Source organism: Chiloscyllium plagiosum, unplaced genomic scaffold (genome assembly GCF_037043375.1).
Source record: "Chiloscyllium plagiosum isolate Xiang-an unplaced genomic scaffold, Cpla_swu_hap1 HiC_scaffold_8, whole genome shotgun sequence".
Classification (NCBI taxonomy): domain Eukaryota; kingdom Metazoa; phylum Chordata; class Chondrichthyes; order Orectolobiformes; family Hemiscylliidae; genus Chiloscyllium; species Chiloscyllium plagiosum.
In genome coordinates, this window is record NW_028270146.1 from 88145606 (window position 1) to 88162858 (window position 17253).

Sequence of the window (17253 nt, forward strand, 5' to 3'; positions counted from 1 at the left end):
AGAAACAGAGTTAACGCTTCAGATCCAGTGACCCTTCTTCACTGTTAACGATTGCTGAGCTTCAAGGCTGAGATACACATGAATGATCTGTCTAAGAGAATCAAGGTGTATGGTGAAAAGGTAGACAAGTGGAGCTGCAAATTATTAGGTCAGTATGATTGCATTGAGTGGTGAAGTATACTCGATGACCTGAATGGCCTGCTTCTGATACTAAGTCTTGCCTCAGAAGAAACACCCTTTCATATGAACCTTGTCAAAACTATCTAGGATCTTATACTCTTCAATCACTTCATTCTTCAAACTCCAGTAAAAGGAGTTCTTCAAAAGATAACCTGCTCATTTTCTTTTTATTGTTTCATGGGATATAGGCAATGCTGGTTAGACATTGTGTATTCCAACTTGTGAAGCTGGTGGTGAACTGCCTTTTTGAATTGCTTTCTGAAGGTATGCCTTTGGGGAGAGAGTCCAGAATTTTGATTCAGTAATGCTGGAATGGTGATATATTTCCAAGTCAGCTGGGTGTGCAGCATGGAGGGCAATTTGCAGGTGGGGTTCCTAAGTACCTGTTGCTCTTGGCCTTCTAGACGGTAGCAGTTGAGGGTTTGGAAGCTGCTGTCTGAAGAGTCCTGGAGAATGTCTGCAATGCATCTTGTAGATGGCACATACTGTTGCTGCTGAGCAGGGATGGAAATAATGATTGTGTTTGCGGATGTGGTGCTAAACAAGTGGGCTGCTTTGGTCTGGATGCTGTCCATCTTAAGTGTTGTTGAAACCCTATGCTCAACCAAGCAAGGCAGTGGTCTGCTGTTGGTGGTCCTGAGAAGGACTATGATGCCTAGAAAGTGACTGGGAGAGTATCATGCTTGGTGAATGACCAGGGAAGTAGCACAGTCCTCAGTCAGTGACTAGGGGAAGGATCAGAGTGAGATATGTCCAAATCCCAAGCCGTAGCAGGAGGATCTGATTTGAGATGAACTAAGGTTGTATCAGATGTTAAATCACAGCAAGTCTCTTGCTTTAAGACAGTGAGAGATTAAACTTATGTCAGTCTTTAATTAATATGTCTTAGACACTCCATGTCTTTTTCAATTTATAATTTCAGTTGCAACACACTGTAAACTTTTGCTATAAATTCTGTGTCTAATGACCTTATACTCCACAACCACCTGATAAAGGAGCAGTGCTCCAAAAGCTAATGCTTCAAATAAACCTGTTGGACTATAACCAGGTGTTTTATGATTTGTAACTTTGTACACCCCAGTCCAACACTGGCACCTCCAAATCATGAATAAAAGATTGCCTTGCACGGATCCATGTCTGAGTTGAATTAGGCTGGTACTGCTGTAAATTGAACTGATTTAAATAGTTATCATACATGTTGAGTTTTATTTTTGCTTGCTTGCTTGCTTATTTATTTAACTCCATTTAGCTGTGGGATCTGAAAGGATTGATTCCCTGTGGCACAAAGAGTTGAGCTTAAGGCTTGGAAACTGCAACATCTGCATATCCAACCAATTCAGGTCACTGTTCCTGAATCAACAAGTGATCAAGCACATTGTTTCTGTAAGACAATGAAAGTGTGGCCGGGTGAAATATTGAATAGATTATTTTTCGACTGTAAAATGGGAAAGGATGGAATGGCAATAAATCCAGTCACTGCTTTTTGAGAGCAAGGGTTTTTGGAAAAGCAGTATGTATCCTTATAATGCAGGAGTGGGTTCTAATTACAAGGTGTTGTATGCGTGAGCCAAGCCAAACAAATAATATTGATTTGACATTGAACGCAAAAGAATACCTGGAATTAACTTCATTCCTAATTAGTTACCAGATTTCAAAAACCCTTGTCGTCGTTCGTAAAATAGGAATCATTCAACACCAACTGTGTCAGTTCAGCCTTCCATGATGCCAGGTTGAAAACAAATTATGGAAGATTTATTTAACATAAATGAACAAAAACAGTGTCGTAGAGATGTACAGCACGAAAACAGATTGTTCACTCCATCGAGTCCATGCCAACTACATATACTAGAGAAATCTAGTCCCATTTGTCAGCATTCAGCACATATCTTTCTAAGCCCTTCCTATTTCTTATTTATGAATGCCAAATTAGAAGATTTAATATATCTGTATATATGCAATTCTGGTATTTGTGCGAACCTGTCTTTCAAAAGAAGAAAACCCTTAAATTCAAAGCTCAATACAAATACGGAGGTAATACTACAAAATGATTTTTCAAAGTTTGTGAGAAGATTTGTAGCTTGGGTGCTCGTTGACTATATCATCTTATAATCAGTAAGAATGAAAAATCAGCCCCCAAGTAATAGACCCTGTCACAAAGAGCCCTTGAGAGAAAGGAACATATTTTGGATTTTGGTTGATAGCTTAGGATGATAAGTTCTGCAGCAAATATTTTGCTACTTTAGTGGATCATTTTTGTGTGCAGGCTGTGTTAGCAAGAAGTTCTACCAGGTAAATAACAATAACTCAAGTTGACATAAAATATACTACAGGTGTTTTGCATGCAAGGAAAAGATCTGAGTGCTCAAGGGTGTAGACATCATTACCCAGAAACTGAGTAGAATTGCAGTACAGGACAGTGCAACGTGATTTCAGGGGTAAAAAAAAGCATATATGCAAATGAACAGGTACAAGAGGAGTGGTTCAACAGTTGAAACCAGTAACTGTAGCTTGCCAAAGTTCAAAGAAGTTGTGATGAATATTTTTCATGGCAAAAAAGACAAAGAACATGCCATTGTGCAGAGCACAACCTGTGATTCTATGAGAGGTAACATGCCTATGCCTCACCAACCCACCACCCTTGAATTCTTGTCCCTATTAGGCCCTGGGCCAGGATCCTTTGAACCTGTTCTGGCCACTATTCATGGTGGCTTTCCACAACATGGCTACATCCTGCGAAAAGTTCTTTTGGCACTGTCTGATCAATATCATGAGGCAGGTTTCCAAAAATAACTGATGACAATCTTGGTATCACATTGTGTGCTGTGGCTATCTATTCTCCCTCTTAATTTCCTCTATCACTTACCTTGAGACCCCTGGTGTCATATCCTGGTATCCCCTCATTCATTCATCATGGGACGTAGGGGATGGAATTTCTATTTCTGGTCTTGTCTCGGGCTAAATCTGAGAGGTTGGAGCGTTGACAACACAAGGTGTTTTCCAGTGTTGCAAAGAATACCACGAGTGAGCAAACACTTACTTGTTACTGAAGTCCATGACAAAGTCCTGGAATCTTTCACCACAACAGTCGGATCAGCTGGTGGAAGAGATGAATATTTTTTATCAAAGGATTCTCAGCAACTTATTCCTCAAATAGAAGCTCAGGCTTTACCTAATATCGCCAGGGTCCTGATTCTGAGTGTGCTCTTTTAAGGCCTCTATGGTCCCTCTATCCCCTCCCAAAACGTAGTCCTCTCTCAGTTGTAAGTGAGAGAGATTGAGTGAGTGCAAGTAAGCGAGAATGCAAATATGAGACTTGCCTTTTGACATTGTATGTAATCTCTTTAGAAGCAAGTGCAGATTGAGAGTTTTCAAGCTTTGTTTTGTTAAACACCTGTTTTTTTCACATCACTTATTTTGGGGACTCGAATGATGAATACATAGGAAAACAATCTAATAGCAGATTTAGAAATGAAATGGCCATCATATTTTCTTAGCACTCTCGTACCTCGAAATTTCACAATACATCCATAGGCAGGGGTGAAAGTAAAAAGAAAATCTTTCATTTATACAGGACTTTTCACAAGCACCGTTGTCTAAAACTTCAGTATTTTGGAAGTGTAGTCATTGTTCTCTGGTAGGAAATGCAGCAGCTAATTTGCACACAACAAACTCACACAAACAGCACTTTGGTAATAACCAGGATTCTTTTTTGTGATTTTGATTGATAGATGAATATTGATGAAGATAATGCAGATCATTTCCCCTGCTCTTGTTCTGCTTTTTATCCAATAAGATGGCAACTAAATACTACACATGGAGAGATATGATATATGACATTGCTACCAATCCAATTACCTACCACTTCATGAATTATAGAGAATAAATAGGGCACTCTCCTTTTTGAGAAGTCGAATATCCTCTTTATTACTATTCCTGATAATATGTGGCTTTCAAGTAAATCCAAGGTTTGCATTCGATATAAATTTATATTTTTAACATCCTTTCAACAATTAAATATTGGATAGTGATCATTAAAAATTTAAGGCACAAGGAAATGCACAGAGCATATTTATGTTGAGTCAGTCACAATAAAATCAACACACAGCCCATTAGCAAATACCACATATTTTGAACATTGCTTAACTTCACCATTAGTCAATTTATTTTTAAAGGAATGCCAATCCTTCATAAACATTTGGAATGATTTATAATTTTAAAAGAAAATTGAATATAAGTGCATTACAGATCACCAAAAAGGCTTGCGACCTATGAACAGGGTATTTCAATAAGAAAGACTAGAAGATTCAAAATTTGGTTCACCACTTTTTCTCAATTGTGCAGATCTCAGTAATAAGTTCATAAGAACATGAGAAATAGTAAGAGAAGTAGGCCATCTGGTCCCTCGAGCCAGCTCCGTCATTCAATAAGATCATGGCTGATCTTTTTGTGGACTCAGCTCCACTTACCCGCCTTCTCACCGTAACCCTTGATTATTATTATGATAATGATGGTCTTGCTATAATCCCTTCCTTCCCACTGACTGGCTGAAGGGGATGTGGCAGGAAGACCAAGAAAAAATAATTAAGAGTTACTGCTCCCAATCATTAGCCCCTAACAACTGTTGAAAAGTGTATACTTCTACACAATAAATAAGCAGGACTAAACCAGGAAGCCCTTCAAGCCCTCACTTTCCATTTACTTTTCCCACTTACTTAGTTGCTCCAAGCCAATAAATAATGACTCATACTCATATAATGCATGTAAATGCGGTAAAACATTTCAAGGTACATGACAGAAGCATTAAATAAAATCGGACAACAGTTGGATCAGCAGGTAAAGGAGATGAAAATTTTATCAAAAGGATCCTCAGTGACTTCCTCCGAGAATAGAGGCTCAGGCTTTACTTACCCCACATTGAGTCACATAAGAAGTTTCAGGGAAGTACCTAGTAATGTGATCAGCAGTAGATTTTAGGAAGTGTTTTAAAGGAGGAAGAAGAGATGAAAAGGCAAAGAGATGCAGGAAATAGCTTTCAGAATTTGTGCCTTGTCAAGTGAAAGCATGATCATTGATGATGCAATTATCACAGGTGCTCGAGAGGCAAGAATTAGAAATAACACAATCAAGACCCAATGTAGGAAATGAGCACAAAGTAAATGAGTGAGCAAGAGCTGGTGCAAGTTAGGACACAAGCAGCAGAGCTGTGGGTGATTTAAGTTTTATGTTCAGTACAATGTCAAAGGCAGATCAAGAACAGTGCAATACCTCAACTGTGGAATTCTATTTTAGCACCAGAGAACACCTTGACAAGAAAAGGAAAATGCTTGCATGATTAAATTTAGACATTACAGCAGGTTTAGGGGGAATGAGAGTGGAATCTTTTCAAAGACAGATAGGTCAGCAGGACAGTTGCTCAAAATAGAACATACTCTCATGATATTACATCTGATGTGATAACAAGACAAGCTTTTTGTATCCTCAGCAATTTACTAAAAAGAGAAAATTCCTATATACTTCAATATCTGTAATATAGGAATGGCGTATTGGCTTGTTATTTCAACAATTTTCAATCAACATTACCCTTCTTCTAACATCCCATTAACCACTTCCCTATCACTTACTTTCCTATTTGTGTTACATGGTTGCACGTATTTAATCTGATTACATAAACTTTAACTAAATTTTTCAATTTGAATAATACTGCAATCAGCTTTTGGGGTGTGAATGTAGTTCTGGAATAAAATACCATTGTTATTAATAAATGAAGAGCTTATTCCATCACATTTTATCTCATATTTGCAGAATATTGAATAGTTTTACACTATCCATCAATTTATCACTGCTCCTCTGACAGCTCCTTCCAAATCCATGACCTCTACATTCTGGAATGACAAGGGCAGCAGACATTTATGGGAACACCACCAACTACAAGTTCAGCTTTAAGTCACACACTACCTGACCTGGGAACTATATCACCATTTGTTCACCGTCACTAGGTTAAAATCTTGGAAATCCAAATGCACCTACTCCACATGGATTATAATGGTTTACAAAGGCAGCTCACCAACATCTTAAAGGCATTTAGGGATGAACAGGGTTGTTTTTCAGACTGGAGCCCTGTGCCTGGTGGTGTTCCACATGAATCGGTGCTGGGTCCACTTTTGTTTGTCATTTATATAAATGATTTGGATGAGAATGTACATGGTTAGTAAGTTTGCAGGTCACACCAAAATTGGTGATTTAGGGGACAGTGAAGGTGGTCATCTAAGATTACAAACACATCTTGATCAATTGTGTCAATGAGCTGAACAGTGGCAGATGTAGTTTAATTTGGATAAATGCATGTTGGTAAAACACAAGGGCAGAGGTTATACAGTTAAAATTAGAGCTTTGCGCAGTGTTGTAGAACAAAAGAGTTCAGGTACATAATTCTTTGAAGTTTGCATCATATATAGATAGGCTGGTTAAGGTGGTGTTTAGCATGCTTGCATTCATTGCTCAAACTTTTGAGTACAGAAAAACCCCATCTGTTCACTAATATCATTTAGGGAAGGAAATCTGCCATCCTTACCTGGTCTGGTCTACATGTGACAGAAAACCTACAGCAATATGGTTGACTCTTGACTGCCTTCTGGGCAATTAGTGATGGGCAATAAATGCTGATCTAGCCAACTACACCCTCATCCCATGAATGAATTTTTAAAAAAAGTTGGAACATTATGTTGATGTTGTACAAGACATTGGTGAGGACTTTTCTGGAGTACTGTGCCCAGTTCTGGTCGCTTTCTTATAGAAAGGATATTATTAAGCTGGAGAAGGTTCAGAACAGACTTACCAGGATGCTGCCGGGAATAGAGAGCTTGAGTTATATGGAGCGCTGGATAGGCTGGGACATTTTATACAGGAGAGTAGGTTGAGTTGTGACCTTATAGAAGTTTATAAAATCATAAGGCACATTGATAAGGTGAATAACAAGTGTCTTTCCCCTAGGGTGGGGGATTTCAAGATTAGGGGGAATATTTTTAAGGTGAAGGAAAGTTTAAAAAAAAATACATGAGGGGCAACTCTTTTTTTTTAAAGATGTATGGAATGAACTTCCACAGAAATGGGTGTATACGGCTATAATTACAATGTTTATAAGACATTTAGATAAGTACATGAATAAGAAATATTTGGAGGATATGGGCCAAGTGCAGGCAGGTGGGACTAGGTTAATTTGAGATTATGGTCGGCATGGACTGGTTTCCATGCGGTATGACTCAATAACTCAAAGAAATGGGCGGCATGGTGGCACAGTTGTTAGCACTGCTGCCTCACAGTGCCAGAGACCCGGGTTCAATTCCCGCCTCAGGCGACTGACTGTGCGGAGTTTGCACATTCTCCCTGTGTCTGCGTGGGTTTCCTCCGGGTGCTCCGGTTTCCTCCCACAGTCCAAAAATGTGCAGGTCAGGTGAATTGGCCATGCTACATTGCCCATAGTGTTAGGTGCAGGGGTAAATGTAGAGGAATAGGTCTGGGTGGGTTGCGCTTCGGCGGGTCGGTGTGGACTTGTTGGGCCGAAGGGCCTATTTCCACACTAAGTAATCTAAAAAAAAAAATGCTGGTCTAGCTAACCCACATCCTGTGAATGAAAACTGAGAAAAAAAGAAATCAAATTGTACCTTGGCCTTAACAACTCTGTTCAACTGTGTGGGGGATGGGGGAGAACAGGTCAGATTTTCTGGAAGTGGCAAGCAGGTGCAGAGAATATTTGGATTGATGAGCTAAGTAAGGGGTAACTTTATTAATTACTCAGGAGTTGGACTGTGTAACCCATCCTGAGAAACTATCAGAACAGTACAAAGTCTCTGATTTAAACTGTAACTTTCACGGGGATCCAAGCTTAGAGGAATTTCCCAGTGCAAAATTCAATTTCCTATGCACTTTCTTTGGAATGTGCTATAATGGGATCCCTGTGTACAGTTCCCATTTATGTTGGTTTAACAACCACATTGCCAGTGGAAAATCTACCCTATTATCTCTTGGCATTCACCAATATTTGTTTGTTCTGGGTGCCTAAATGTGATTCAATAGACTTTTTATTTTCAATCCTCTGCAAGTTAATTTGAGACAACAGACAGGAATGACCTTCTGACCCATCCTGTTTTTATCCACTCTCCATCCCACTCAGAACTATATGATCACCTGGAAAGACAAGGATTAAAAACAGAGGCAAATTCACAGTAGAGTGATCGAGGAGCATCCTTTCCAACCATATATGGTAATCAAAACGCATTCTACTCTGGTCTCTGAAATTCCATACAATACCTATCCTCTGGAAGAGATTATCTCCATATTAACATAGGTCTAGCTCCTGCTTGAAGGAGTTCAATAAATCAGATACCATCTCAGAAGCCATCAGAATGTACCAGAAGTCCATTATTTGCTGGGAAAGGAACTACTTCATGTCATTTAACCTAATTGACATTTTATATAATCTTAATTTTCATACCTGGTGTTCCCTAATCCATTCAAATGCAAGAAACTGTCAATGTGGAACACAATCTACCTCCTTTATTGTTTTGTTAACTTTGACAAATTCACTCCAAGTGTATGTTTCACCAAGTCTAGAGTCCTAACTTATCTTGATACTGTATTTTGACTGAGGTAAAAACAATGACTGCAGATGCTGGAAACCAGACTCTGGATCAGTGGTGCTGGAAGAGCACAGCAATTCAGGCAGCATCCGACGAGCAGCAAAATCGACGTTTCGGGCAAAAGCCCAGGTCCATCTACAGTCTTGAACAAGGTTATAATTTTTTTTCTTCTAAATAATTGTCCTATTTTATGCACCCTAATACACTATTCACTGTGGGTCTTGTTTCATAGCATTACTCATGAGTCCTTGGAGATCTATGCACCAGAAATACTTTAGATCTTTTTCTTTCTCCATCTGCTCGAATAATGTTTCCACAAGATTGTATGTATGTTCAGTATTCACTTTTCCTCAATACATAACACTGCTTCTTTAAGTTAACAATCATTTGCCAGTCACAAACCCAAATGTCCGACACATCAAGCTCCCCATGAAACCACTGATCATCGTTTACAGTCCTCACACTTTCACAAATCCTAATATTTGCAGATTATGCTGACAGCCCCTCCATATATCATTAACAGTACAGTATAAATGTCCCAGTACAGATCCTCATGAAACAGCATAGCTGACCAATTTCCAGAAAAATCCAACTCTAACTTGAACAATTTCCTGACTATGCCTTTTCCAAAAGCTTTGGAAATTTACATTGATGACATTAATTTGAATTTCCTCAGCTTTTATCCTGTTGACCTCCATAAAAGGAATTAGTAAATTTGTAAAGCATGACCTTTTTTGAACCCTTGTACATTCTCATTTGTGAATTATCTAAATAATTGTATTTTCTTCTCCAAATGATTTTCTCAATAACCATTCATGTTTTGTTCCCCAAATCAACCTTGTGTCCTTTTCTGAGGATGGGAACTCTATTATCATTAGTATAAAAGGCATTGAGCTGGAGTTCACACAGCACACGTCCCACCTCCAAGGACATTCAAGTAACCATCACCCAGACTGAATGCTCTATGTTCAGGATGTTAGTGCTTTCTAAAGTAACATTTTTATTTGTGATAATATTACGATTGTTAAAATTATCAAATTCAAACAAACAGTCATGCACCATCCTGAAGGTGAAGGCTGATGCAAAGTGCTATATTACCCTGATTTTCTTTACTGGCACTTCATAATATCTGTCATCTTGGTCAGTATGTGCTTCAAAGAAAAGGCTGCTTAAGGTAGTTCACTCCCACCAATTCTCCCTTGTTTGCATCTTATCTAGGTTCTGTTGAATAATCAGTGGTAGCATTTATATCGCTGTTGAACAGACACTGCTCTTAGTTAACAAAGTTGCTTATTGAATGATAGCAATAAGTACAAGCTACATTAGTTCAGGTGTAATCACTAGGACTCGAGAGCTGAACAGAATACATCTGATCCCTCCAAAGGCAAGCATAAAATTCACTTTTTCCACCACAGACAGTGACATCAACAGAATAGGCAAAACTCAATGAACATGTACAATAACTCCTTCAGCACCATCACATTATAGAATGTAAAACACTCATTTAATAAAAATAAATAAATAAATAAGAACATGTTGAAAATACTCAACAGATCAACAGCAGCAATAGAAAGAAAATAATTAACCTTATAATTTCAGGCTTTTTCTGTTTTTCTTTCAGATTTATGGTATCTGCAATATTTTTCTTTCACACGTTTAATATTTCTACCACATATTATAACTACTTTGGGTTGTACCTTGAACATCTTCAGAATACCAATAAAGTCTTTTGAAATCTTCTAACTCTTCACATAACAGAAAAAGTTTTTTACCAGCACTTTCACAATTGTCTTTAATCCTCTTTTCCAGTATCCTATGGGCTGATCTAAAGGCAACCTTAATTTTACTTAACTCCATTTAATTGAGTATTAGGTGTCTGTGTATTGTAGAAAGATTTTTATTTACATCTTAGCTGACCAGTCAGGCACTTTGGGCTTTTTCTTACCACACTCCCTTCTTTTGTGCCCTTAGGGTGCTGTTTGGAAGATGAAGATCTCTAGCTTGACAGTGTATTCCCTGCTCCCTCTGGCACTATCGATCAATCTTGGCCACTCTACTTTCACTTGGTTGGTCTGGGTACTTTCTGTGGTGGTTACCAGGACTGTGTACTGTTGCCCTAGTGGAGTTTCTCTAAGACTGTAGGTGGTGGACAACATACATTGGCATCCTATTCTGTTTAGTTAGGTGAAACTTTTGTCAACTTGGATCACCTGGGTGGTACAATGGTCAACCATTCAATCTGTGGCTTACAGTAAATGAATGCATATTGAGCTACAAATTTAACTTAATAGTTCCTTTACTGCTCAAAATCAGTGTCAAGACTGTGCAATTTGAGATGATGTCAAAATAGGACTTAAACACAAACTTCATAGCAAACATTTTAAACCATAAATTTGAATAAAAATCTAAATACTCAATATATTTAAAGTTGTGCACCAAAATCAAATGAGTTCAGTATCATGAGTTCCTTTCCCTGCATGGTCTAATTAGAAAAATGCTTTAAAGGCCACTTATGTATAATTTGACAGGGTTAAAATCAATTTACTGGCCCAGGAAAACATTCTGCAGAATGAAAAAAAAAACAATCAGCAAAGACTATCACAAAGCCATCATAAATAAAGCAAATCACATAAGCACTTGATCTTCAGCATGTATAAACTACCATGGGTGCAGGGTTGGGGAGGGTGAAGCTGAAATCAAAAACATCTTGAAGTATTTCATAGCAAGGCCTGGGCTCAAATCTCACCTGCCCCAAGGCATGTAATAACATCACTGAACAGGCTGATTAGAAAAAAAATACTGACCATTATACTTATCAAATATGAAATTGAACCATAAAATCTTGAAAATTCCAGGCTCAAATCTTGATTTGTGCCGAGTTACCAATCCCAGGCAAGACAGCAGGAAGGAAATACAATTGGAATGCATTCTCCCAGAGAAAAAAAACCTCAGATAACATGGGAAGAAAGTTAACTCAATGATCCCTGTCGAGTGATCTTTAGCATGCCTGTTGGTCAACAACTAAACTTAGTTCAGCCAAACATGATCATAAAAAAAGATTCAGACAAAATTCTTTATACTCAAGGCTGCTGGCGCACACTCACATTTGGATAACCAGTAGCACTGTGGGCTGTCATCAATCGTACATTCACTGGTATTTGCGTATATAAATAAAACTTACAGTGATCCTTCAAACTAAATCATAACTCTGTTTTGTGACTATTCAAACTTTGTGTGTATTCAGTCAATGCATGTTAGTGTTGAGGGGATGGAAAGATTTTCTGCCATTCAAGCATTCTCAAGAAAGGTATGATAAAGCCAGATGTCACGTAAAACTCATTTGCCCCTATCCACAATTACATGCTTCAGTCAAACCTGCAAAGAATACTCCCTTCATAAACCAATTTCACAAGATAATGCTAATGAACAACAGAGACAACATGTACCTGTCTAGATTGGGTTTGAAACCAGAGACTAATTTTCTCTGGGTTAAGGTTAATACTTAGACTTTCCCTGCACCTTATAGTGCAAACATTTTTTTTAACTATGAAGTTGCTGAAAGTGTAAGTTATTAGGACAAAAAGGAATACTGATCCCAAGTTACCAGGTGTCAATTTCTCCATTCCCTCTCCAGCTGACCTGGGCCAAATAGAAAGGCGTCGAGAATGAATAAATTAATCCCTTACATATGGTTGTTCAGTCTGCCTTACATAAATTAAGTGGTAAACATCTGTGCTGTCAATTTAATTGGGACCAAGCAACATGCAATACATAGTGAGGAAAATGGAGTTCATTGTGGGAAACAATGAAGTCATCCACTTTAAATCTACAAAAAAACAACAATTTTCCCAATGGTGAGAGGCAAGGAACGGTGGAGAAGCAAAGGGATGTGAGTGCCCACACAAACAAATCACAAAGCTAGTGAACAGGTATAAAAAGCAATCAAAAAGACAAATGGAATATTGACATTTACCTCTACAGATTTGTAATTCAGAAGTAGGGAGTCTACTTTGCTAGAATAAAGCCTTTTAGAATGTTCTATTCAGTTTAAGCATCAAATCTCAGAAAATAATTACCATAAAGGAACTAAAATCACAGATTGACCAGAATGGTACCTAGATTTAAAAGATTATATTATGAGATTAGGTTTGCATAAGCTTGGCTTGCAGCCCCTTGAGTTCAGAAAATTATCTAATCATCTAATTGATTTTATTTTAATAAGCAAGGAATTTGATAGTTTCCCTTTATCACCTGATCCTTTGATAGAAGAATCCAGAACAAAGGCAAAAAATGTTAAAATTGATGGCAGACCTTTTAAGTGTGAAATGAGGAAACATTTTGTCCGCGGTACTGGCCATGTGGAACTGTTTCCTCACAAGGTGGGAGGGGAACCACGGAAATTCAAAATCTGGGATCACAGATTTTTGTTAGGCAAAGATATCAAGGGACATGGAATGGAGGCAGGTCAAATGAATTTTGGGCAGAATCAGTTATGAGGATTGATTGTACATTTGTCTCAATGTGGGCAGACGTTGCGGGGGTTGGGGGAAGGCCTGATCCAAAATAGGTAAGGTTGCTATAGGGCTGCTCCCTCATGACAGAGGGATGACTGGTGGTGGCTTATTCTGAGAGTCACTATACCTCCAGAACAGGCTGAGATGAAGACGGCGAGGCCTTCATAGGAATTAAAACTGTGCTGTTGGCGCCATCTCCACTGCAATCCATCCAACCAACATGATCAACTTCCAAACCCAAACTGGGCTCATCCAGAATATATTGGTTTGAACGCATTCAATTTTTTTTAAACAAATCCCATCTGGTTCCTTCCACTTTCAGCATCTACAAAAAGCTGTGTACCATAGCTTTATCTTTACTGGACCATGGTACAATGCAGCAGTGGTAGAAACCTGCAAAAATTATCATTGGGATAGATTTTTCATAATGGGAGTGTATGATTCATCATGGTAATCCTACCTTCATTTCCTTCTGCATTTTAAACATTAAAAGCACACTCAACGGAACTCATTTTAAATCATGACTGGAGAAGTGAAGTGAGCATGAATTTGTAATACTCTATTTCACAACACACTTTATCAAGCACAATGTATGTAGAAAATAACTTATTCCCTGAAGCTTTTGAATTCGTCCCAACAATTCAACAAGCCCATCCTTGTGGCTGGCAACCAATGCGCAGCAGACATTGCCAATATACTTACTGTTACTAGACTTGAGGTCCCGATGAATAATAGGAACAATTGCTTCTTCGTGCAAGTAATTCATGCCCCTTGCAATCTGTACTGCCCAGTTGACAAGAATATGAGGTGGTATCTTCTTGCCCGATAACACTCTATTTAAGGAGCCTCCACGGGCAAACTCCATGATTAAGCAAAGATTGGGCTCTTTCAGACAAATCCCTTTTAAGGCTATGATGTTAGGGTGCTTCAGCATAGCAAACAGTTTTGCTTCTTGCTTAACATTCTCAATGGTCTGACTAATATCCTCATCTGGGTCCTGCCGAGCTGCTTTAACAGCTACCTCCTCTGACCTCCAGATGCCCCTGTAGACTTTTCCAAAGCCACCGACACCAATAATCTCCTCCAGCTGCAGCTCATTAAAGTCCATTTCCAGTGGCAGAGGGTAGTGTTCCGTGCTCTGACCTTGCAACTTACTGTAACACGGGGCATTGGTGACATAGTTGCTGGGAAAGATGCCAACCTGGTCATTGATTTTGCCTGTCCACCAGCCTTCATCTCCAGAGACTTTGAAATCCTAAACAGTCAACATAGCAAAAGAGAGAGGGGGAGAATAGATTCAGTTAGTTCATTGCATGTATCGTTTGCCCCTGACAACACTCATCATTTCTCCTTGATAGCATCACACATGTTCTAAATTATTTGAATTTTTAGTGTATTTTATACGCTGAAGGTTCCATTCTCAATCCATTAATTTATTTTATGTATATTTTCCCACAAACAATCAAATTATATAACAGAAAAATATTCCCAAAAAGTAGGTGTGCATTTGAAGTTTCAAGCTCGAATTCTTTGTCCCCTCAAAAAAAAAGTTTCTTACTGTGCCAGGTGTAACAGCAAACAAAATTGTCACTTCCAGATGCTGAATAATCTTCTTTGTATTTCTAATATCTTGTGTTTAATACAGCTTAAATGTAATACTCTTTGTGCATTATTCGTACCCTGAGGCTTCCTGATTTCTTCCTATTATCCAGTTTTTTTTTTACCTGTACAATTATATTTAGAAATTTTCTTGATAAGCAATTTCCAGGTTTTAGCTATTCAAAACCAGAAGTTTAAATTGACATCCCATTAAATTGCTCCTCGATTTGCCTTAGAAAAGTTTGCTTTGACATAAATAACACTGCAACGACTGAAATATAGTATAGGTTAAAGTATCTCAAGTATTCAATAACATTAAGTCAGGCTTCATCTGGAGGCTCACTGAAGATGTTACTTAGTATGGTGATGAAACATCTGAAAATGAAACTTCCAGCTCAGTGAGCAAACCTACATCCATTAAGTCAGGTTTTAGTATTATGTATTGCTTAAGTTGGCCTTTGCAATGGATATGAAGTTAATCTCAAAAAGATTAAAACTACAAATAATTCTAAAGATTCTTTTGACCCAAATCAGATCTGTTAGTTGTTGTTGTTACTACGCACATTACATTACATTACATTCCCTACAGAAGAAGCAGTCCCAATATAAAGTAAGTAAAATCACATAAAGCAGAAATTGGACAACATAAAGAGACCTAACTCAAAATGATCACCATTACCATAAGTCACAGCGTATGTTGACCTTTGAAACTTCAAAAAAAGTCCTTCCAAAAATAAGGGTTGAGTTAAACACTGAAAATATGTCGAGCAAAGCAAAAACGAGGAATGAAAATGTTTGGCCTTGCCTCCACTGGGAGGTACAAAGACCATACATGAGTACATGGTAGAGTTGGCCTCAACTTTTTTTTTTCAGGAGGAGGAATAGTTCCAATATTTTGTTTGATGGATTTAGTTAGTTCTGATGCCTTACAATGGACCTTTGTGCCAAGACAAAAGAAACACAATCATTTTCCTCCCCTCTAACTCCATTCAAAGGAAGCAAGAGATGTGTCCTACATTTTTATACTCTACTGCAAAACTTTGATCATTTCACTCCCTCTCTATTATAACCTACCAGTATAAAAACATCAGGGACCGTCAATCTGTATTTGGCTAATTGACTCGCATGTAAGTTGACAAAACCTCTTGTTCGTGCTTTCAAGTCAAACACAATAGTGAATAGTTATCATAACAACTAATTATTTATATCACTCAGATTCCTCTTAGATATACACTGAACCCAAATTCCAATTATTTTTAAAGTGATTTTACTGTTCATAGGTGTCCCTACCTTGAGTTATAGCAAATAGCAAGGTCTCCGCAAAACTACAACAGGTTATCACCTTGACCCTGGAGATTGCAATAAGATGGACACAGATAGTCCCTGATGTTTTTCTATTGGTAGATTATAATAGAGAGGGAGTGAAATTATCACATTTTTGAGTATGAAAATATTGGACATCTCTTTCTTCCTTTGAATGGACTTAGAGGGGAGGAAAATGATTTTGTTTCTTTTATTTTGGCACAAATTTCCATTATTAGGCATCAGAACTAACTAAATTCATCAAACAGAATATTAGAAATACTCCTACTCCCAAAAAAAGTTATGTCCAGCTCTATCATCTACCCATGTCTGGACTTTGTTCCTCCCAATGGAGGCAAGGCCAAACATTTTCATTTTTTGTTTCTGCTTGGCTCGACACCAATACAACTTTATCTGCTGGATATTTTTACAGTTTGCATAATATGGTAAGAAAAATGTTAATAATCATGAAGAAAAATATAGCAAATGTTTTTTGCTAAAAAAATACTTTCCCAGAGCTTTTCAACTTGCACAAATCAACACATTCGCAAGAAAGGGGAACAACATTTTGTACTGTATGAGAAGACAGTGCTGCTGGTTGGCAAGATCAGTAGAGGCAAATGCAGCAGTCCAATGATGACTAACAAGTGAAACCAAGCTTTGTTTAAACTAAAACCAGGCAAGTTAATACTGATCAAGGAACAAACCAGGAAATGGATGTCACATATTTTGTTAAGTTGACAAGCACAATGTCAATATATGTTCTCCCTATCTGCAAATAGGGCCTTGTACATTGATATGTCACTTCAAGTAGGTGCACATGCACTACTCTGTAAGCCTGACTGACGATTTAAAATTATATGTCAAAGTAATTATTTGCACAGTTAGGATGATTGAACGAACATCAATCAATGTTCGAATCACACCAAATGTTAAATACTTTATTGACAGTTTTGCAAACACAGGCTGGTGGGTACGGTCAGTACTTTGCCTATTGCAGACAGCAGAAGGCCATGAACTTC

The 17253-nt window shown here is 38.1% G+C and overlaps 1 protein-coding gene across 2 annotated transcripts in view; it reads right to left on the reverse strand.

Annotated features, from left to right (window-relative positions):
- map3k9 (mitogen-activated protein kinase kinase kinase 9) overlaps positions 1-17253 on the reverse strand; it is a 143425-nt gene that overhangs the window by 115637 nt on the left and 10535 nt on the right. For both annotated transcript variants that reach the window (XM_043698138.2, XM_043698137.2), the window contains exon 2: positions 14033-14585. In XM_043698138.2, coding sequence (XP_043554073.2) covers positions 14033-14585 — 553 coding nt within the window. The remainder of the gene's footprint in view (positions 1-14032; positions 14586-17253) is intronic.